Source organism: Xiphophorus hellerii, chromosome 13 (genome assembly GCF_003331165.1).
Source record: "Xiphophorus hellerii strain 12219 chromosome 13, Xiphophorus_hellerii-4.1, whole genome shotgun sequence".
Lineage (NCBI taxonomy): Eukaryota > Metazoa > Chordata > Actinopteri > Cyprinodontiformes > Poeciliidae > Xiphophorus > Xiphophorus hellerii.
The window spans coordinates 4,222,319-4,246,169 of NC_045684.1; the positions used below are offsets into that span (position 1 = coordinate 4,222,319).

At 35.7% G+C, this 23,851-nt stretch overlaps 1 protein-coding gene across 1 annotated transcript in view; it reads left to right on the forward strand.

Annotated features, from left to right (window-relative positions):
* Positions 1 to 23,851, forward strand: part of grin2da (glutamate receptor, ionotropic, N-methyl D-aspartate 2D, a) — a 207,017-nt gene that overhangs the window by 162,909 nt on the left and 20,257 nt on the right. Inside the window, exons 10-16 of the mRNA XM_032581124.1 lie at positions 1,423 to 1,576; positions 8,920 to 9,045; positions 10,736 to 10,848; positions 12,803 to 12,919; positions 13,364 to 13,524; positions 19,198 to 19,267; positions 19,769 to 19,886. Coding sequence (XP_032437015.1) covers positions 1,423 to 1,576; positions 8,920 to 9,045; positions 10,736 to 10,848; positions 12,803 to 12,919; positions 13,364 to 13,524; positions 19,198 to 19,267; positions 19,769 to 19,886 — 859 coding nt within the window. The remainder of the gene's footprint in view (positions 1 to 1,422; positions 1,577 to 8,919; positions 9,046 to 10,735; positions 10,849 to 12,802; positions 12,920 to 13,363; positions 13,525 to 19,197; positions 19,268 to 19,768; positions 19,887 to 23,851) is intronic.

Consider the following 23,851-nt stretch of genomic DNA (forward strand, 5'->3'; position numbering starts at 1 on the left):
AAAATGAAGTTTGAGTGTTTCAGTGGGGAGAGGGATCTATGGGTTGAGAAATGGAAGAATATACAGTACAGACCAAAAGTTTGGACACACCTTTTAATTCAATGAGTTTCCTTTATTTTCATGACTATTGACATTGTAGATTTACACTGAAGGCATCAAAACTATGAATAACACATGTGGAAATATGCACTAAACAAAAAAGTGTAAAACAACTGAAAATACCCCTTATATTCTAGTTTCTTCAAAGTAGCAAAATTTGCTGTGATTACTACTTTGCACACACTCTGCATTTTCTTGATGAGCTTCAAGAGGTAGTCACCTGAAATGGTTTTCACTTCATAGGTGTGCCCTGTCAGGTTAATAAGTGGGATTTCTTGCCTTATAAATAGTCATGAAAATAAAGAAAACCCATTGAATTAGAAAGGTGTGTCCAAACCTTTGGTCTGTACTGTATGTATATAGATGGATGTTCATAAGGAACATGCAGTATAGGTAGAAAAAAACAAACAAAAAAAAATAAATAAATAAATATATATATATATATATATATATATATATATATATATATATATATATATATATATATATATATATATATATATATATATATATATATATATATATATATATATATATACATTTACAACAATAAGACTGTAAAGTAAACTTGTAAGTATTCAAGAAAGTACAGAAACAAGAGAAGTCTCAGTGTCAGTAGACAGCAAAGAAAAGTTTCAGGACCTAAGAGCATGGTTAAAGGCATCTCAGTGGTGTTGGCTCAGGACACTGCAAAGCCTTTATTGTTTCACAGATTCTTTGTGTCAAGCCACAGCAGAATAATGAACTCCTGGTCAGCATCCAGCTTCTCTAACCTTCACAATCCCTCAGTTGCCGTCATGCAACCCCTGTTCCCTGCCAGGTGAAACATGACAGAGCTGCGAATTCCCTCATTTCTTCACCTGCTGACCACCTGAGCCACAATTATTGCTGCCAGAGGAGCTTCGAAGAGGAACACAGCTCTGATTTATGTTGAAAGAAAAAAGAGAAATTCAAATCCAGGACTTAGTTCTTTAACAAAGACTATATTGTAGTACTCTGAGAAAAAACATAAAGCAGCAAATTGTTTTATCAAAGATTGATGAGTTTACTGATGTCAAATGTTTCTGCATTCAGATCTGATAACGAAAATTATGTAGAAAACATTATTAGTTATATACATTAAAGCCAAATAATATTTCAACTTCATAACAACAACTTTACTAAAATATTGGGAGTATTATTCTATAAGCTGTATGTTCATTTTAGCACCATTTATAGTTTTAAGGCTTCATCTGTGAGTGAAAATGTTTTGATTCATCAGTTTCACATGATCTATTTCATCAAAAGTCTTGTAATTTTAATTTCAGGTGTTGTGTGTTCTAGGTTGTATCCAACAGGGCTGACATGGCCATAGGTTCCCTCACCATTAATGAGGAGAGGTCAGAGGTCGTGGAGTTCTCTGTTCCTTTCGTGGAAACCGGCATCAGTGTCATGGTTTCTCGCAGTAACGGCACCGTGTCCCCTTCTGCTTTTCTTGGTAAGCTGTTGTTTAGATTTACCTTCAGGTATCTGGATAAGTCGAATTTAATTATTTTAAATTTTATTTAATTAAATGTGTAATAGTAATGCTTTTGAAAATATATAAAATTTGCAAAAATCAGATATCTGAATTCTTAAGACCTGAGTGATGACAGAAACATTTGATTAAACAGCAAAAATTCTACAACTGATGTTGTACTATTTCTCTTGAAAAAATAGAAATTCTGCAGTTAAACTTAACCTTGTGATACTTGTAGAAAACTGACACTCATATCACCTCTTTGCTTCACAGTTCTCCCCTCATACTGTTCCAGCACTCTTATATGCTGGGAGCCCACATCACAGTTTGTACTGCCCTTGTCTCATCAATTCAAGAACAGTCAAGTCTGATGATAAGCTAGTCAAAAAAAAAAAAATCTAATATAATCACCTCACTCACAAATGTTTCAAGGGCATCTATCTATACTTTTCAATCTTTTTTTTTGCGTATTTCACAATGTTCATACTTATTTCAAGTACAAACTTAGAAAATTGACAATACTACCAAAAGTTACCGAAGATTGACGTTACCACAGAACATTGAACTCAGGCGCAAGGTATAAAACAAAGACAGCCTCGAAAGATAGCACAGTGTCCGTCTCAAACATAAGCTGACAACGCTAAGGCATATGTGGGTATTTCTTCCACCAGGAAGAGAAAGTCAGAAGATATTTGGCCTGTGAGGCAATGGGTTTGGAGACCTAAAACAATGGCACCTTAACCAGGAATTTAAAACAACTCTGGGGAAATCAAGTTTTACTGTAATTTGCCTTAGTAGGAAAAGAGCAAGTCTCAGTTAACTTGACCACATCAAGTTAAAAAATCTACATGTAAAATTAAGACTCCAGTGGCCAACTTTATTTAAAGTTACATATAGGATTTTTTTTTTTTTTCTGGTCTTCATTGGGATCAAAGGTGAGAGTCTCGCTTTTCTTCACATGATCAGTTAACCTTTTTTTCCAAGCTTTTGTTTTCCCCAAAATATAACTTTTATACTACATATATGGTTGGAAGGGAAGTCATATATTTTAAAGAGATATTCACCTGCTCATCCACAAAAAATAGTGGAAGAAACATTTTTAAAGCCCATAGAAATTAGCTGGGGCTGAATTGTTAATGGTACAAATAAACTGGTTTCATAGACAGTACATAACATTTACAACATAAACTTTGCTCACAAAACCTACATTTGAATCAAATCATAAGGAATAGAAAGAATGTATTACAGTATTACAGTTTAAAATGTTTATTTTTCAGACTCACAAGATGTGTCTTGAATATATTCCTGGCAGCTCTGGTTCTTTTTGTGTATTTCTCTTGATTGTGTGAATGCCGGTTTAACTGCCTGTCTGGGATTCACTGCCATTCCTGGCTTCTTTTTTTAGGACCTCACTGCAGTCCAGTATGAAACCAAGCTGTAATTTCACAAAAAAAATTATACAAATTTTGATCACCTAATTGTAATAAAATAAATAAAATATGATTAGATGTTGTAAGGTATTTTTTTTTACTAATATTGTGTAAAATTTGTATTTTGTTATGTTATTTTTGTAAGTTTGTTGTAGTGGTGCCAGTTTGGGATGTAAAACCTTTCAGATGGCTTTTATACTATTTCAAGTTTCAATATTTCCAACTTACTTTGTGCTCATTTACCTTTCATTTTGCTTTAGATTTCAGCTTTGTCATTTTAAGATACACTTGTTTTATGTGTAGCTCACCTTCAAAACCAGATTTTTCATTCCTCTACTTCTTTCATTTACTTTCCAGTTCATTTGTCTTCTTCTTGAAGAATTTTACTGACATAGATAAAGACTGGCAGTAAATTACATTTTCATTGAAATATGTCCAATGAATGTTTCTTTTACTTACACTGAAACAGTTGTCACATTTGGGTTCTTAGTCATGCATTAGACTTTGCTCTAGAAAAAAAAAAAAAAAACTCTTTTAAACCTTCATAAAAACAGCGATGCTGGAATCAAATCAGAAGAGGCAGTTTGCAGCTCAACGGGAATCTGATGTTGTGATGCAGTTGTAGCTGTTGGAAAGGGCTTATTTAGAGAATCTTTGGGAGTATTGACCCACTATTATAATTGCTCCCTGATAAAACAGACTCTTTTTTTTCCTCTTCCACTTTAAAGTCCGCCTACACTGGAGGGATTTTTTTAAATGGACAAAAATAAAAACAAAAAGGTAAAAGAGAAGATATTAATACACGGCTCAGTGCCATATTAGGGGTGTTAGTTGTGTAGAACTTAAATGGATCTAAAAGGGAAGAAGGAGCAGAGCACAAATTAAGATGTTTAAAGAAATAAAAGTTACAAAAGCAATCAATTTAAAAATCCAAAAACCTGAACAGAAGATCATGAATCTAATATAAAACCAAACTAGTAACATAGAGAAACGATAATGGAGGCCAGAGTTATACTGGACAGACAGAACAAGGTTTGAGCAGTACCCATCAGAGGAACCAGCTGTTACTAAAGAACAAAAGTGAAATAAATACTGAAGAGAATTGATGAGTGGAAAAAAAACATATGCAAGGGAACAGAAACCATAAAATAATGAGCACATACAGTGAGTGCACAAGAAAAACAGAATCAAAGACTCAAAACCAACAGAAGACTGGGAAACTCAGAAACAGTAAGAAATCAGGAAGTAAAGAGAAGACGAAACAGAAAAGGCCAAACTATCCAAAATGAAACAGGAACATAAATAGGAATCAAAGAACTATCAGTCCACAAAAAGTCGACAGAACCTCTGTAGCATTATAGTACTCAAAAATGTACTAGGCAAAAATCTACTGAACTTTGCAGTAACATATCTGAACTCTCCCAAAGAGACAAAAACTCTTAAATCTTAATGTAGAAGACTATTTCAAGACCAAAGTTCTAAGTAGGATAACTGTTCCACAAAATTCAGAGAAAACAAATCCTAGAGCACTTTAAATATGATCCAACTCAAGGATCACAAATCATTTCTGAATTTGTTCAAATATCACACTGTCTCTTTGTATTATCCAATATCAGGAATATACTTCACATGTAGCGATATTAAAACAGACTACATTCAGAAAATCAGTTGCTATGCACTAACAATGTTTTATTTATTTATTTGCTTTTCTTTAATAGAGGATGTACATTTATGAAGGAGGTAAACCAATGAAGACATTTTGCATAATACTGCACAGTGCTCTCTGTAATTCCTCAGATATGTAATATGCCTTCACTTCTGACATGCCTTTTGTCTCCCACTTGAGGAGTCTAATTTGTGCTTTTGTTTCTCAAGCCAAAGCTGATGGATGCAGACTTAAAATGTGATTTTTGCAGCACTCAAAATAAGCTGACCACTTCTAAGATAACACCTGCTGGCTAACAAATCTTCTTAGATTAATTCCATACATATCCAGGCATAAAGAGATGGTAAGATGATGGAGGGAGAGAAATGTGGGCAGAGAGAAAGATGAAGAAAGTGTTAAATAGAAAGAAATGAGCCTTCACACACAGAAAGAGGGAGTCTTGGTACAATATAGATGTAACACAAAAGAGTAAGCGAGCATGGTTTAATGCCTTTGTTAGAGCACTTGAGCCGTTCTAAATGCTCTCAGATGCTTTAATGTACACAGTGACTGGTTTCTGCTCATATATGTGTGTGAGCTCTGGATGGGCCAGATGAGACTGTGCCCTGTAGCAAAAACGACTTGTTAACACAGTTCGGTGTCTCAGGCGATCACTTTCTAAGCCTTCCATTTGTGCTTGTGTGAATTCGGTGCACATTTTGCTGCAGTAAGCAGTGCGCATGTCTTTGAGTTGTAAAACAATGCTAGACAGATCTGTACAGTACTGAGTATTTAACATAATTAGGCTAAAACTGCATATCCTAATCTCATTATGTCATAGCCTACTGAATGGTAATATGATGATGTGATTTTTTTTGCAAGTAAGCTAATATGGAGGGTGCTGTTGTATTTGCTTTGTGTTGGAAATAACTCCTTCCAAATGCATAAATTTGCTGCAAAACTCAATAAAATTTTCAGCTTTTTTGTATTTGTAATAACATTTACTTCTCAAAGGTCATGGAACTGCCCAAAAATTAGGTTCTCTCCTCATAAACCTGATCTTTTCCTTTATGCCTTAAGTCACCTTAATTCATACGTTCACAGCTGCTGTAGTACATCAATCCGTCTGTCAGTGGAGATTTAAAAGACAATCTGAAACATGTCACGGTTGGACAGAGGTGCAGCGCTCCCAAGGCTTTTTTATCTCATTTTCTCCAGGCTGCAGGACAGGCAGTGATGCCACACCAAGCTCTGGCCTCATTGGTGCGGTGGCAGTTTTGAATGCAATTTGTGACTGCATGCAGTGCTGACAGAAAATAACAGGTATGCAAGGCCAGAGAGAATCGAGAGCAAAAGGAAACGCAAGAGGTCAGGAGCAAAAGAATCAATCCAGGGAGAAAAAACAAAGCACAGTAAGAACGATCCGACTTTAGCAAATTGAGTGGGAGATAGAAAATGACTCATAAAACGCAGGAAGGCATTTAGACGTTTAGTGAGTAAAGTAATTTCTGTTAAATACAGCTTAATTATCTCCTTGTTAGTATTTAAAGTGATAAAAAATGTAAGCAAGAGCAATTTCCTTGAACTCTATGTAAACAGAAAATATTATTTTTTTAAATCTTTTTTTCATCCCACTATTATTTAGAAACTGTTAGTTTTGCTGGATTTTTGCTCATTCTGACATCAAACATACCAGATATTTTAAAGTGTCAGTAACAACAGACCTACATCTGTTTTATGACAAATGTACATAATGTTTTGCCAGTTAATCCTTAAAAAAAAATCAAAATTTAGTTCAGTTGAAACTGATCTCATTCTTGTTCGACGCCCTATTTTGTTTAAATAGAAAAGGTTAAAAAATCGATACAAGTCTTCATCAGTTAGCATTTTAACTGTGTTATCACATAGTGCCTGTAAATGTCCTTCTTTCTTTTGTGTCCTTGCCTTTGCTCCCATGAATTGCATTTTATAATGGCTCAATTCTTAAAACATTCACATATTTTAATGCCTTTGTCATCAGAAACCAGGATGAGTCAGAAATGTTGATTAAAATCCGGCCATTTAGACTCTATCTGTGGCTGAAGTCACTCTTAATCCTCTTATCTCTCAACTGTCAGCTCAAATGTTTGTTTTGCTCTCTAAACTGTTAATGCACAGTCCAATACACACAGTATGGAAAAACTGCCAGATACTGAAAGTTGAAATAATCATGGAAAAACAATTTTCTGATGACTTGAAATATGTTTCGAAGCATAAAGAAGAAATGTGTTTTTGGCATGTCCTTTTTCTTCACAATGTTCCAGTTTATAAAAGTTATATTAGCTCCTGAGTTTAAATTATTGTCACCTTTCTTTTTAAACAATAGCTAATTCTAGTTGCTATTGCTACTCCCAGGGCTCAGAGAATGACAGTAATCTGTCTAAATCCCTCAATACCTGCTGTGAACATGCTGGCACGCAAAACAAATACATGATGCCTTTGCTTTTTTTAGCACCTGCTGCCAACCTGCCCTTGAGGTAGGACAAATAAACCTCATTAACCCCAATCTTAACCACGTGTGTTTCAGTGGCACTGAAACCAGACTGGCTGGTACCTGACCTCAACCAGGTGTAGATATTACAAAGAGCAGCTTTGAAACATGGAATTTATCTCCTGTTGATGAGCTTTGCTTCAGTATGGATACAAAATTAGATCACTGTTGTCCCAAAAGCATACATATCTGCTGGAGACCAAACTGTGGGGCTTCCTAACAGACAGCTGGCCCTGAATGGGAGCAAAAACAATAAAGCCACTCGCATATTAACTCAAGGCTGACATCGCTTTCAAAACAACGCTGTTTCTTTTTACTCTCTTCACCCACCAGACTATAAGAAAATAAATATCATGAAACCTTCAAGATTTTCAGGGCACAAAGGATTTATTTACAACCTTCCTCTGTCGAAGCAATTTTGATTTATCCACAGGTGTACAGCACACGTGACTGGATTGAAAACTACACATTGTGAAACAAAACTATAAACAGGTTCCTCATGTCGCGAGCTAATAAAACAGGACTCATGTGCATACACTAACAATTCAGTAACTTTAAGTGCTTAGGATTTCACTTTATTAGTACAACCTCCAGAAACATTAAAATTAAATATTTGTATGTGTTAAGGAACACTAAATCAAAGCAAATAGGCTCTTTCAGTTTTTTGTTTTTTTTTCTGACAATGCATTTTCCTACAATCCAATAAAATAATTTCTTATTTATTGTATAATTAAATTATGGGCAGCAAAGTAATGACGGTTTCTACTCTTGCGGTATGAAAAATCTTGGTAGAACTATAAAGCTGTGCCTCAGTCCTCATGGCACGCATTTTGGCAGCTCATGCAGCCTTAAAAGCATATTAGCCCTGCCAGGCAGCGAGTTTAATGGATAAATCCTGAGAGTCTCCACCTGCTCCCTCACTGTACATCTCTGCAGGGAAGCCTCGGCTAAAAGCCCGGTATGTAAACAGAGCTTGTAGCTCTTTGGTATGCCTGCACAATGTCGACTTTGATTTAGCATCTTCACCTGGAAGGTGGAGATGAATCAACCCAGCAGCTCTGCTTTTCTTTCCAGTGTAGTTTGATTAGCAGTACACCTGCTAGCACTGTTGATCTCAGTCTTTGTTGCACAGTGGAAAATCTCAGGTGGATCTTTTTGTTTCCTCTGCCAACAGTTTCGCTGTTCCTCGCTTTGTGAAAAGAAAGAGATTTTTTGTGTTATAGTTTTCAGGTTTTACATTTCTTTCTATAGAGATAAATATAACACTAAACATATTCTTGACATAAACACAACCTTATGTATTTGATATTCCTTACATAAATATGTTTGTCAAAAAAAAGTAACATTGATGTAATGTGACAAGGATACAATTTATTGTTTACTCACCAAGAAAGTCTTCCTATATTTATATGAGCCAACGCTCCCTGTACTGTCTCATACTGTAAACTGTATGGCTTCCTAACTTTGTGCTGGTCTTTGTAAAATTATCAACACCTACAGTTATGCATTTAATAAAAAGTAAGTAAGAATTTCTCTGCTAATACTGCTAAAGTTAAAGCCAGTAGAAGGCTCAGAACTCTTTTTTTTCTTCCTTTTCTTGTCCACCATCCATTCAAGTTCATGTTTGATATTGTCGGGCTTTGTGGATGACGGACACCTTTCTATAACTTTATCTGATGTTTGCATGGGCGTCTGTGTGTTTCTCTGTGCGTTGCAGAGCCCTACAGCCCGGCGGTGTGGGTGATGATGTTTGTGATGTGCCTGTCAGTGGTGGCTGTCACCGTCTTCATCTTTGAGTTCTTCAGCCCCGTGGGATACAACCGTAGCCTGCAGAGCGCCAAGAGTAAGAGATGGAGTCCCTCTAGCTTTAGCATGCCAATCAAGGCACCGCCACTGCTCATGTCACACCATTATTACCAACTTGTCAATTTGTCAGTTAAGTAAGCGAGGGGGGGCTGATTTGAGGAGGACGTTTTGCAAATTATGCAAAGCGTCCTATTTTTCTTAATTTTTTTTATTTATTTATTTGACTGCACAAGTCAAAGCAATCACTCCACAGTATGCCTCATTTATATGTTATGAAGCAAACACTGACAATGCAGTGATGGATGATTTTGACATTTTTCTACCACTTATCAGTTTATGATTTAGTCCAACATTTTGCTGGCTGCCAATCTGTCCAGCCATATTCATTTTACTTGATTATCCAGAGATTTTTCTCGTTATATTTTATTTGATTGACACACGTTGTAAAAAACAATTTCAGCATGACAGGCCAAAGGCAGTTTAGATTCTCCTTCTGTATTAAACCTTCTTGAGTTTAACCTTCAGTACCAAACATTTTATTTCACATCTAAGATTTGTTTTTGATCTTAATTAGCCCTTCCAGAACTATATTACTATAAATGTAGAATAGCAAAGGACAAAAATTTCAACTTACCATCTCTGTACAACCACATATCCTTTAGATATCACTGTTGAACCTTTGAATTAGTTAAGTCCAATATGCTTTGTGTTCAGATTCTTACATTTACATTGAATAAAATTTGATTGATTGATTGATTGATTGATTGATTGATTGATTGATTGATTGATTGATTGATTGATTGATTGATTGATTGATTGATTGATTGATTGATTAGAGTAACATCCTGGCCAGAACCAATATTGAAATTTATATTTATTGAAATATTTCAATATTGAAATATTTGGCAAAACATGAAATGTTTTGCCAAACAAAACATTACATGTTTTACAGTCATCTGAAGTCATCTCCACCACCAGAGGATACAGAGTGTTTATGTATGTTTTTTTTTCCTTGAACACTACATGTTCTTTAACATAACCTTTGACCTATTTGTTTTTGTTAGCAAAACTGATAAAGATATAATAATATTTCCATACGGTGCATTGTCAGGAAATCAATCTGTATTAAAGACTCAGGGCTTGTATCCAGCCTGCAAATGTATAAAATTGATTTCAGTAGCTTCCAGGTCTGAAAAAGCAGAGTAAAATACAAGAAGAGTATTATAAATTATTTATCCTTCTTAACATTATTCCCTGTCCCATTATCTAAAAGTTGTATCCTTCTATATTTTTACGTATTTTCCTTTAGTCATTTCTCTATTCCTTCCTTCTTCCTGCTAGCTTCTGTTTTTGTAGATTTTTGGGGGAAGGTCAGTTTCTCATCTGTAAAAACATCACCATTAAAGTCATACTGAAGATTAGGATTTAAGATTCAGAAAGTGAAGGTTTGAGGCCCATGGCAAGTTGTGTTTCAAGAAGAATGAAACTGAAAAATATGCATAAACCCTTTACCGTTGGTAACCACACCTAAAGTTTTATATCCTTCTCTTAAATTGTCACATTCTTTTATTAAGTAATCTAAATAGAGAATATATGTCAGGAAATGGTGATACATTTTGGATTGACATGTTACTATTTTCCACTTTGTAGCACAAGATATTTACTGCATCCCTAAAATGTTGCTTCATGAAAACTGCTTTATTTCTAATTTCCTTACTCATTTCCAGAATCGGGGGGATCCAAGTTCACCATTGGTAAATCTGTTTGGCTGCTCTGGGCGCTGGTTTTTAACAACTCTGTTCCTGTAGAAAATCCCAGAGGAACAACCAGCAAGATCATGGTGAATATTCTGCTCACTAAATTCACGTTTAATTTCACTTATTTGCTTTTTGCTTGTTTCCTTTTTCTTCTTTTTGCATAGCTGCCTTACTGACTATTTTTCTTTATTTTATTTGTGAAACTTACATTTAATGTGTGTCCTTATAACAGAATAAATGCGCTAAAAGCTAGTGAGCTCAGCCTACAGTGACAGGCTCAAAATGTATTTTTCTTTTACTTGTAATGTCAGCCCACGTGCTTTTGACAACAAACCTGATCATCTCAAGAGCTCATTAGCTGCTCAATTAGCTATACAAAGGGGGTCAATGAGGTAAAGTGAAGATGGTTATTTTAGTTCGGTCTTTGCAAATGTATTTTCTGCTTCTAAACAAAATGTGTCTTTATAGTGAGATGACAAAATGGGAACATTTTATTTTTCACCAAATCCTATATGTCCCTTTATTATTTATTTTCCTGCATTGACATCTCTTTATTTTCCCCCTAAAGGTCTGGTTTTTGTAGAAATAATTATTTCTACCAAAACCATGTTCTTGCAGATTGATATAATCAGAGGCCTCACCAGCTAACATGAAATATTTTTAAAGGACTTAAAATAATTAATTACGTCGTTATTTTCAGACCTTAATATTGCTGGCGACAATAGGCATGTCTCATAAACATTACAAACATTGTTTCCTTTTTATTTCTTAACAGCTATATCTGTCAATCCAAACATACCAAATATCTGAGAATGTATCCTAAAGATCACTAATATTTAGACAAATGTAGTTTAAACAGAAACATAAAACCCCATTCATCATTAACTGCAAGAATGTATTTATTGCATAGACTAGTCCATATATTTCCTTTCCTTTCTAGCTAAAAGTCAGACTTGAACAATGAGGGGCAGTTAAAGTGTCACATCTAAATTGCTACATTTATTCCAAGTGCTTTGTAACATCATTCTGTTATTGGCAAGACTCTTATTTAGGGCAGCTTCTGTTATGGAGTGTTGGAAATAGCATTAATCATCTTAGTAAGAGGTTGTTCCACAGTGATTAGACCAAATTTAATTAAATGATCAGAACTATTACTATATATTTCTGTTAAAAAAAGCTGAAGATTTTCATATAGCTACAGAAATGTTTACAACTAATTGGTAAATTTCCACTGCAGATTCTCTGATTTTTTTTTTCAAAAATAAGTAAATAAAGAAGCTTGCTTTGTTAACATGATTAATTCTGCCCATTATTATTGAAAAAGGAGTAAGTATTATCATTCTAGAAGCATAGCCAATACATTTTGTGCTGTTTGATTTCACTTTTTTTCTATATACAGTACAGACCAAAAGTTTGGACACACTTTCTCATGAAAAAGTGTGTCTAAACTTTTGGTCTGTACTGTACATTCTGAGAGATCTAATCAAATGGTCCATAAATATCAATATACTTTGTCTTCTACTTTCTCAGCATTTCTTCTTATTTTGGTAAAATTTAGAAGTGGAGTTTTGACCACAATTCAGGAATTACTTTCTTTCTTACTTAAAAATCAGTTTCTCAAATATAGAGACGGATTTTTATGCCTAAAGCATTCATGTTTATAAATTTAGTGATCACTTAGAGACTGATTCTGAAACTAAACCATTGCTTAAAAACTGTTCTGGTTGAATATCATTAGTGCTTGTTTTTCTTCATAAGATTTTCAAGGTTTGCTTGAGGATATTAATGCTGTAAAAAAGAAAGTTACAATGTCTTTTGACTAATCTTGTTGCTATATAGTTTTATATAACAAGTTGAAAGAACACATATCAAGGTTTCAGTGGCATTTTAGAAAGTTAAATGTGACTAACTGACAAATGATACTCTGTTCAAAAGAGCCCTTCAGCTGCAGGTTCAGAAATTGATATTGTCACCAGAACCTTAAAATACTTTCTATTCCTGTCATGCTCATGGCTGGTTGATCATCTCCATGTCCAGGTGCTGGTTTGGGCCTTCTTTGCTGTCATTTTCTTGGCCTCCTACACTGCCAACCTGGCTGCCTTCATGATCCAGGAGGAGTACATTGACACGGTGTCAGGGCTGTCTGATAAGAAGGTGAGGTCTTGAGTAGATGGAGCAAATAAGAATTTCAAACTACAAGTTTTATGTGGATTTGCATAAGTTGAAAATTTAAAAAAAACATTCAAGATAAACATAAAGCATTTAAAACTGTCAACACAAAATTGGTTGCTATTTTTGTTTTCTTTAGGAGAACAAAGTGAAGGCTTTCCTCAGTCTCATTCCTGTCAATAGAACCGCAAACCGTATCCTGCTGCTACGACACTTTAAAACCTCACGTGTTTTATTAAAGTCTGCCCCACCTCTTTAGAAAACTCCACCTTCCAGGCCTCACTTTGAAAGTGCAGACTTTGAATCTCCTCTGCACTTCATGCTGCAGCAGAGATCAACTCATCTCCCTCATTTTTTCCAGTGACTCGCGTTTACTTCCCACTTTCCGTCTGTCACGTTAATCTCTGCCCACCTGTTCCTCTCGTGCAGTTTCAGCACCCGACAGAGCAGTACCCACCACTGCGCTTTGGTACAGTGCCGAATGGGAGCACCGAGGAGAACATCCGCTCCAACTATCCCAACATGCACCAGTATATGATCCGCAACAACCAGAAAGGTGTGGAGGAGGCCATTGACAACCTAAAGTCGGGGTAAGAAAGAGAGAAGATAATGAAGGTGGTGGAGGGACAAATTGCTGCAGGGCTGCTTAAATATGCATACAGTCATCTTTGATCAATTAGAGTGTTATTGACTTAATTTAATTCAGTAACTTAATACACTAAGTGAAACACATTATATAGATTAGTTACTCACATAAAAGTGTTTTAAAGCTTCTACTTCTGTCTTTTATGATGATTCCAACATAATGAAAACAACATATTTAGGAATAGAATATTACATCAGGCCACTAAAAAATATTTCTCTGACAGAAATGTGAGCTTAATAAAAATATGCCACTCGCTATGACAACATTAGAAATAAGTCTCCCTGGGGGCATTTCAAGTAATTTACTATGTGGATTCCAAGCTTTCTAAAGATGTCAACACAAAAATAAAAAAAGAGAAAAAGATATGGACATCTGATTGTTGGCACTCTGGAAACAAGACCAGTGAAAAAACAACCTTCAGAGTTTCAGAATAAAAAAAATGCCTCCAATCCTTATCAGCTACCAGAGGGCGTTAACAAAGGCTGTTCATTTACATAGCTTTAGAGTTACCACACCCTGCAGCACTGACTGCCTACTGGTATGACTGGGAAGGTGTGAAGACAATAGCGAGTGTTTGTCTTTCCTACCTATTTGATGATATATATTTTTGTAAAAGTTGCATTTGTTCCATTTTTCAATTAGCCTGTGCTTCAGTGTTGTTGACCTTTATCTGTCATGGAGTTATCTGTGAACTCTGTACAGTTAGTGGTAAGGTTGCACTGTACAAATTGAGTTACCAGTAAGGTAAGGATGCTGCTGTAATGCCAAACAGTTTGTATTTAATTCTGAAAAGATCTCACAGGTTGTGCTTTTTTAGCATATGGTATTACACATTTACCAGCAACTCAAATAAACACTCAATTACATGTGGGAATCCACATCTTTTATGCATAAATGTCCATCACACATTTAGTGTAAAAGAAAGTCAATGTTGCTCGATAATGTAAAACTGAATTACATACATTCTGAAACAACTTTCAGTTTTAGTCAAGCTCTCACTGACTGATAGGTTTATCTCATTAATTTGTGAACATACACTCGGTGGTGCCCATTCTTTACTCTGAGGTGGTGGCTAATGTAGTTGGAAGATAATTAATGACCAAACAAAATGGCTTAATTTCTCTAGGGGTTTAATCCAACACCATGTCAAACACAAAGCACACTTTTTCAATGTAACACACTCCAACACTACAGAGGAGCCCACGGCTGGATCTAAAAAATGCATTTTGTAAAAGATTGTTTGGTTTATTTTAGCCTGTAAGTTTTCAGTACCAAACAGTTGAAGTTTTAACACTTCCACTTGCAACATTAACAATGTTGTACTTTATAATTGCTATTCTGTTCTGCAGGATATATGATGCTATTATTATGTTCTGATTGGATGTAGTTTACAATGTATTAATTGTACATTTTGTGACTCTATAGACAGACAGCTTTGCTCTTTATTGAACTCGTGTCTCATTTGCTTTTTTTTTCAAATTTATAGCATCCACAAGACAATTTTTTTGAGCAGATTTTTACTTTTAAATTGTTTTGGTGTTAAATATCAAGTGTTGTAGCTGCAGATATAATTTTTTACAATATTACTTACCCCTAATTTACAGTTTGCAAAATTATTTAAACCCTGTAAATGTTTCTATTATCTCATTTGAACTCCAAACTTTAACTGATTTTACTTTAGTCTGTATGAGAAAACAGCATAAAGTAGAGCACATAACAGGATCCTTGCATTTCTTTTGCAGACCCATTAAATTAACACTTTATAAAAACCACCTTTTACTGCAGTGTGAAGCTGCAGCTTTTCACATGTGCAGAGGGATGTTTTCCCCATTGTTCAACTCAAAATAACTCAAGCTCTGTAAAATTGGATAGAGAGCTTCTGTGAAAATCAATTTTGAAGTTTTGCAACAGATTTTCCCTCGGAACTTGGCCTGGACTTTACCCAGGCCTTTCTAACACATGGATATACTTTAGACTAAAGCAGTCCATTGCATTGTACGGCGCCTGAAAACCTTGATTCTTTTACTGTATATTTGTGTGGGAAATCAACATTTTCCAGTGTTTGTGTGTACTTTTACACACATGTTTTTTGGTTAATGTTGTCATCCTGCTGCAATTTGAAACTCTGCCCTTGCCTGGAGTCTTTTGTAACATTTAAAAATCTCTCTTTAACACAGGGTGACCCCGCCACCTCAATCTTAATGGCAGAAAAGGAGTATTCAGGGTGATGTGCACGTTTAGTACCATTTTTTCTTTCGTAGGCCAAACAGTTTAGTTTTCATTGGCTCTGACCAGAGCACATTATTTCACATATTTAGTTCACCCTGCTTGGTTTGTAGCAAACTGAAGAAATGACATCTTTCAATAATGCCTTCATTTTTCTCACTTTCCTGTAAAGGCTAGATCTGTCAAGTGGATGGCTAATAGTTGTCCTGTTCATAAATTCTATCACCTGAATTGTGGAATTGTGGATACAAACCCCCAGAGTTATGGCCTCTTTGATTATTTACCAAGTTACCAGGGAGGACAGATTATTTAAATGGTCATTCTTTTGAAGGTTAACAGTTGTTCCATAATCTTTTAATTCTCAAAAAATGGCTTGAACAGTCCTTCATAAAAAAATGTTTTATAACCCATTCAAAAATTAATCCCTGAAATGTCTGGCATGTTCAACAGTTTCAATAAACTACAAAAAGCCATGGATGCTTTCACAGAACAGCTGGATTTGTCCTGATAAGACATTAACCACAGATAAACTACATTTACTAATTAAATTACTTCCTAAGAAATGTATTCCCTTGGATTTTATTTTGGGGTGTCAAAGTAAAGGTAGCTAAATAAAAGTATAAATGATTTTTAAACAATGTATGGTCCTTTGTGTTGGCCACTTACATAAACTCATTAAATCAATAAAGTTTGTGATTTGATGAGGCAAGATGTGAAACGTTTGAGATGTACAAACTCTACACCAAACCTGTAAACTCTTTATTTTTTGACAAATTTTATCCTTTACTTGAGGCAGTTGTTTCATCCACACTCGGCTCATTAGCACAATCCTCTTGGGTGACTGTGAGCGCATTGATCTGTGCTACCTCAGAAGCTTCAGCTAACTGTTGTAACCTCTGAGGTCCCATCAGGATCATTGTTGCTGCATGAAGGAGGAGGAGAGAGAGGCAAACAAACAGCCAAAGAAAATGAACAGCTTGTTAATAATACATACCAACCACAACCGCAGTGCGGTGGGAAAATCATGACCACCAAGCTCCTTACAGTAAAATATACATTGCTCAGTTAATTCTGTTCAAGGAGTGTGGGGGTTAAGATTGAGGGGGAGCAATGCAGATGAGACACGACTGAACAAGTTTTGATGTGCTCCATGATGATGCATTCCTTTTATCATATCTGCTCATCTTCCTTGTGCCTCCGAAATCAGCAACTACCTCTCTTTATCTATCTTTTCATCTCACTCCGTCTCTCGTTATCCACTGTTTATCTCACTCTGCTTATCTCCCTGGATTCATCCCAACTTGATATTATTTACAAAGGAAACATAAGTTCATGCTTTCAAAGCCAGATGTCATGAATATTCTTGGAATTTCTGACAAACATTGAATTTCCTAATTTTCCCCTGACACTTTTTCCTTACAAGCATTTATTCTGCTTTGTGTATCCCTCCTCCCTCATGAACTCCTTGCTAACAGCTAATGGATGTCTTTGCTGTTCCTCCGCAGTTACTTCTCCCATCCCTCAAATAATCTCATCTATCATCTCCTCATCATCCCTCTTTCCTCCGCTTCCTCTCTCCTTTGTAGACATAACCTCCTCACCTCTTCCCAGTTTTGCATCCTGAAGTGCAGTCTGCTTCTATGATGGGCCTGGTTGTAGCATGCTGCTTCCTCAGTGTGAATATAAATGAATGGGAAGTGGAAGAGCAGGTGTACTGACAAATTTATCATCATATGCTCAGATATGCATCATCAGTCTGAGCTGAGCTGTTAAATTCAGTCTATTATTCCATTATGAATGGTTTTAATTCACTTTTTATCTCCATTCATTTTTCACAGCCTGCCTAATTTGAAACTCCTGTGAAGCATTTCTATGTTATGTTTCTTTTTAGAGCTGTGCGTCTTGCTTGACCTCACATTTAAAGTTGATTAAAAGTGTTTGGTAAACATTTTAGTACATTGTGTGTATGGCAAGGAGAGGGAATCATTATTTGGTTTATTTCTTTTTATTTTATGATATTCAGATGTAATATACTTAATTATTGTTTTTCTTCTTCACCAGCACTGCACACTTTCAGGTCTTTTGTGGTGATGCATCAACTTTGAGATTCAGCTGAAATGTGTTTATTTATTGTTTTGTAAAAAATATATGTGATTTTCATCTTCACTTGTTGCAATACTTTCAAATAGCTAACAAACACTACTTATCAGTTTGCAAAACTGCTACATTATGTTCAATTTGGAGCTAAAAGTTCAAATAAATTAGATTTTCCTGGATGAAAGGAGTGAAAATGTGCAGAAAACATTTTGGTTAAGCCAGTTTATAGGGCTGAACCAATTCCCTAATCATATAAGCTCAAGTAATTTTTGTTTCTTTCTCAAAGCTGTTTCAGCAAAGCAACATTCTGGCAGTTTAAGAACAGGTACAGAAAAGTAATGTGGTGCAGTGGTATTTGTAATGCATCGAGTTGCAGGGAGTCCTGAAGAGGAGGTTTCCTGTCCTTCAAGGGAGCTTCCCGAGTAATCGGAGTCAACAATAGAACTGAGAGCTAGTTCTGGACTAATGAGATATCACACATATTTTTTTCAAATTAACATGTAACCTTATTTGTGACTGCTTGGGGAGCCTAAATTGAGAGCTGCTGAAAATCCTAATCTGTGATGACTCAGTTGTCTGTTTTACTTTTAGACACTTCAGTAGACATACAGTCAGATAAAGAGTAGATCTCTTAGGATATTATGGAATCATTGGAACTAACATGAGCTTGATGAGAGATTTTCCAAGTTTCAAAGTAAACTAAAAGAGCTAATTTACACCTGAAATTATTGTAGCTGTGGTGTTTGGGTCATCCGGATACTTTTTAACTTTGACCATGAAATTATCTGCATATATGTTAAGAAATGGGAAATGGATAACATTTCGAATGTGACTTCAACAGAACTGTAGCTGGAGAATGCTGGCAAGATCAACATGTCTGCACATTTATGTAACAATCTGTGTTTCTGCGGGCAGCTGCAGATGGAGATTACAGCAACTGTGAGCCTTTCTCCTGCTGAGCTAAAGCGGCATTCACTCCCTTTTACTTGAATCTCAGCCTCCCCTGATGCTGCATTGTATTCTGTTCTTTTGTGGCTATTGTAGGAGAAGAAATGACATCTTTGCCTCCACCATGATAAATATCTCCTTGTAAGATTTTTGAAAGTTGGTACAGAATTGTGTGTAGAAAGTGGCCTCCTTTAAAATCAGTTTTCTTTTGTGCAGGGTTGTTTTTATAGTGCTGGTTTTTCCTCCAATTCCGTCATTTTGTGTGCTTGTTCTATAGTCATTTAGCTCCAGGGCAGTGATTTCCAATTCTGTGATGTAATTTTCCACCTTCATTCTTCCCTTGCAGAAAACTAGATGCCTTTATTTATGATGCTGCTGTGCTGAACTATATGGCCAGGAAGGATGAGGGCTGCAAGGTAAGGAATAGGTCTGCCATTTCACAGCTCTGCACACTGACACACTCATACATATGGGCAGGAAATCCCTGTAAGCTTTCTAAATGAACATTTCTACAAGGGCCAAATCTGCCTTCAATAAATCAAACAAACACATCAGACGCCATTTTATTGATCCCTTGGGCCTCTAGCTAAATTAATAATGTCATTTTTAGACAGCACTGATGTTGATTTATTTATAAGGTTGCATCTGATGCGGCTCTTGCAGGACGGATAAAAATCTCTCAGTCATAATTTGTAATGATGTCTGTGTGAGGCCCACGCTCCCAGCTGGTTCATACAACAGCCACTGCTGCAGTAATTACTACAACTGCTGCACCCCCTCCCCAAAACCATTTCTCATTCTCCAGTGCTGGGATTTTAAGGGACGTAAATATTTAAACAGAGATAACCGCACTGAGGCAGCAGTGACAGAAGGGATGTAATAATGTTTATTTATCTATATGTGCTTGATCCCATAAGGTGATGACCATTGGGTCTGGGAAAGTGTTTGCCACCACAGGCTATGGCATCGCCCTGCACAAGAATTCTCGCTGGAAACGACCATTAGACTTGGCTCTGCTGCAATTAGTTGGAGATGGTAAGAGAAAAAAAGACAGTTCACATTACATGCAGTTGAAGAAAAAGAAAATTGACTTGATCATTTTTTTTATTCCATCTAATTATCATATGACTGAGTAATAAGACTGAAGCATACCAACAAGAACTCATTTTATATTTAATTTCTCTGAGGAAAATTTAAACACAACCAGGTTCTGATATTAGTCAAGCAGCAGTATAAAACACTTACATCTGAGATGTCTCCAGGGCTCAAGAACAGCTAATAGGGGCATAAAAATGATAAATCTCTTCTAAATTTTTGAACCAGGTTGCCTGATATGTGAAGCATGTGAAGTATGTTTTCTTTCTAAGAAAGAAAATATACTTCTGAGGCGCTACAACTCAGAGGTACTACAGAGGATTAAACAATTCCTGAAGCATCATAAATTTCATCCAGGCAAAAAAAAAAGTGCATGTTTTTTGAATCGTTATCGCAGCAAAATCTAAAATATGTGAAACAGAAGTTTCACAATCTGATTTCATGACTTAAACACATCTGATCTGTCAATTCCATTTGCAGCTGTTTACAGATTACTTTATGTAAAATCTTTGACATGAGGAGTAGCTTAGAGATAAGCGCATGAGTAACTCTCTCAAACTATTGTTTACCAGTCTCTTACTAACATGGAAAACACAATGCCATAGCAAAATAAAACTGTCTTTAACACGGTACGGTACACGACTTCATCATCACATTACCCTACCTGCCATTTCTTTTATGTAAAAAATTTCACAATAGAATTTTTCATCTCTCACAATAATAATAATAATAATAATAATAACAAAAAATAAGTTCACAAAAAAGTAACATACCTAGTCATAATGTGGGAGAACATTGAGAATTCAACCCCACTGTTCTATACACCCACCACGATGAACATGAGAACATCAAAAGCAGAGTACAAACTTCAAAGACATTCCAGGAGTTAATGTGCAGAAAGAAAGAAAACAAATACCCCATATATTCCCACTTTTAGACCCACATGACGTGGGTTTCAAAGCGCTAGTAACATGGCTGTAAGGGAAAACGGTGAAAGGAACACAACCTCATCTAGATCAAGTTTTTCAGTTTAGGCCATCAAATCCAGGTGTCCTCTAAAATGTTTGTTTCTATTGCCTCCAGCATTGACTCTGGCAACAAAATGCTGGTTCACAGGAAAGAACCATTTTCAATCTTCTGTATTACTTAATAGAAGGCAGAAATATGGCCCACACCATGTTTCAAATCTTACATGAAAAACTTTGTATAGCTTTCAAAGTTAGCACTGCTGCTGTCAGTCAGAAATAAGCTGGTTCTCAAACATAATTTTTGTTAGTACTGTAATGAGGAAAAATGTGATGTGTGCAATAAAACTGTTTCTATGCATTTTGATGCTTTAAAACTTAATAAAACAGGGACCATCAAACCATTACTGGAAACTTGCCGGAAAACCAATATGAGTAATTAAGCCAATTAAGAATCGACTCAAGCATGGACATCGGTCTAACAGTGGAAATACTGTGGTGGAAAACCCTACAGTATAACAACTCATTTTTTTATATAAATCAGACATGATGCCACAAGCAACAGACTGATTAATGATGGTCATCAGGAATTGGTCCTGTGATACTTCTGGCCTCTTGAAAACACTCTTGGAGGCACAATTCAATCCTCTCTATGGGGATAAGGATGGGCAGTTATTAAATAAAATGCAAGAAAAATGATAGAATCTTGGCAGGTGCATGTGCGATGGTTCAGAGCAAAGGTTTGAAGACGAGAATTAATACATCTCTTATCTTAAATAAACTAATTAGTACAAAATGAAAATACTTTATCAGTGCTGTAAGGATTCACTGATTCTAATGGTGGAATTTTATTCTGATACAGAAAGAAACTTAGAACTTTGAAAACTTTGATAAAGTAGCCTATTTGTTATGGTTTTTTTTGGCCAAGCAGTTTCACAATTGGTTTTGAATTTTAATTTAAACTGACATGAGAATGTTTCCTTTCCAAGACTTTATGATTGGGTGAAGAATGAATAAGATAATTAATGAAAAAGACAGGTGTAATCAGACAGAGAACTCATTAGAGTTTAAAATGTATGAAAAAGTTATTCAAGCCACTAGTTAAAGGAAAGAGAGCAAAACTTGTAAGAAATGACAGCTGTTCACATCAGTGTTCGAGGTCAAGAGCCAAACCAGTCACACATGACTAAGATTTTTACATTTTTCTCTCATTTAAATAATTTCCATTCAACCAAGAAGTTTGTTTCTGGTATGAGATGAGAACTTCAGATGCCATTTCTCACTAAAGGTGAAATCAACATTTCTGTTTTATACAAAATTGGGTTTTATTTGAACATCCTACATCTATTGAAGCTATAAAAAAGACAGAACAAAAATCTGAATAGTATAAAAAAGCCTGAAAAGGCTGAGAAATAGGACAGCTCAGTGTAATTTATTTACTAGTTTAACAATTCTCCCAGACAAAAAGGATCTTTAGAGACTATTAACATTGCAAACTGTAGGACAAATAGATAAACAAATCAATAAGTATGTGTTTAGAAATACTGGAAAATGCTTGTTCATCCAGGAATGTGAATAAATTTCCATGCTTATTTGTGGGACCAGCATGTTTTTTTTGCTTCTACTGTTTTGCTTAATTGTGCTCTTCGGGTTATTCATTTGGAACCTAAAGTCTGAGCTGCAGCAATCATGTAATCAACCTCAAATATATATTAATTTATCAGGCGCTGTAAAATGCACTGTGGCTCTAAACGGGTTCTGTAATTGGTCCTCGTAATCCACCTCTTTGTTAGAGGGATGTCATTTCCTTTTTTTCACATGGTCAGTTATCAAATTGGCTTCCCTGAGGAGTAATTTAGCCTCTTTGCAATTAGTGAACAAGAGATGGTGGCAAATGCCTCAGTGCAAGCAGTGACAGCAGCTCCCGGGGGTAGATGGCCCTACTGGCTGATGGCACATGGATATTAAAAGTAAAATATGCCTGTTCCTTCTTAAAATGAGATGTCTGGCTGTTTCATTTGATGTCCTTCTATATTTATTTCTAATTCTGTAACAAGATGGAAGGACAGAACTGTTTCTAAAAAAAGCTTCAACTTCGCTCTGTGCTAATGCAATTAAATGGGGAATTTTACATTGGGATGTCTATCCATATTTATGTATATTAACTTAAATTGCAGCCACAGCTTCACATTCTCAAAGGCCAGAGCTATTTGCATTACCTTTGTGTGCAGAAACAATGTTGCATATTGAAAGCTTGTATTGATTAGCTGGGTCGTTTTTAACTAACGCTGAGAATCCAATCCTCTACTTTATTGAGCATCTTATTAAAAAGCTGACTTTTAAGTCTAAATGTGATTACATGTTCTAGGACTTCATTTTCATTGTAGGCTTTGACAAAATTGGAAATTCTGTGTACATTTGTGAGAAAATCTGAGGCGTAACAGTGCTTGTAGCATAATCTCTTTAAGATGAGATAGCTTACTGCCGAGTTACACTCGGCTCCAACGGAGTTTAGAGAAATAAACTACCTTTAAAGAAATGCTATAAGAACACCCAGATGCAGAAGTACATGCACTTATAACTGCTGACATTGTATTTCAGTGAAAATCCCACAGCAGCATACATCCAAAGTTTGCCTCCACCACACTGTTTCTTTGTGCCTCTCACACAGCTTCATGCTGACTGAGCAAAAGCAATAAAACTCACACACACACACACACACACAAAAAAAAAAACATAAAAGAAAATGTGAATATGAACATTTTTTGGCACTGAAGGTAGGAAAAACTGTCACAGTACAATACACCTGGGGGAAATTGATTTCTTTTGTTGTTTACATCCTTTTTTAAATTGCTCTGAGTTTCCATTGACCCAGATGTTGATCTTCATTTTATAGACCGAAAGAAGAGTCAGATGTTTGTGTGGATCTGCAGTGTTCCT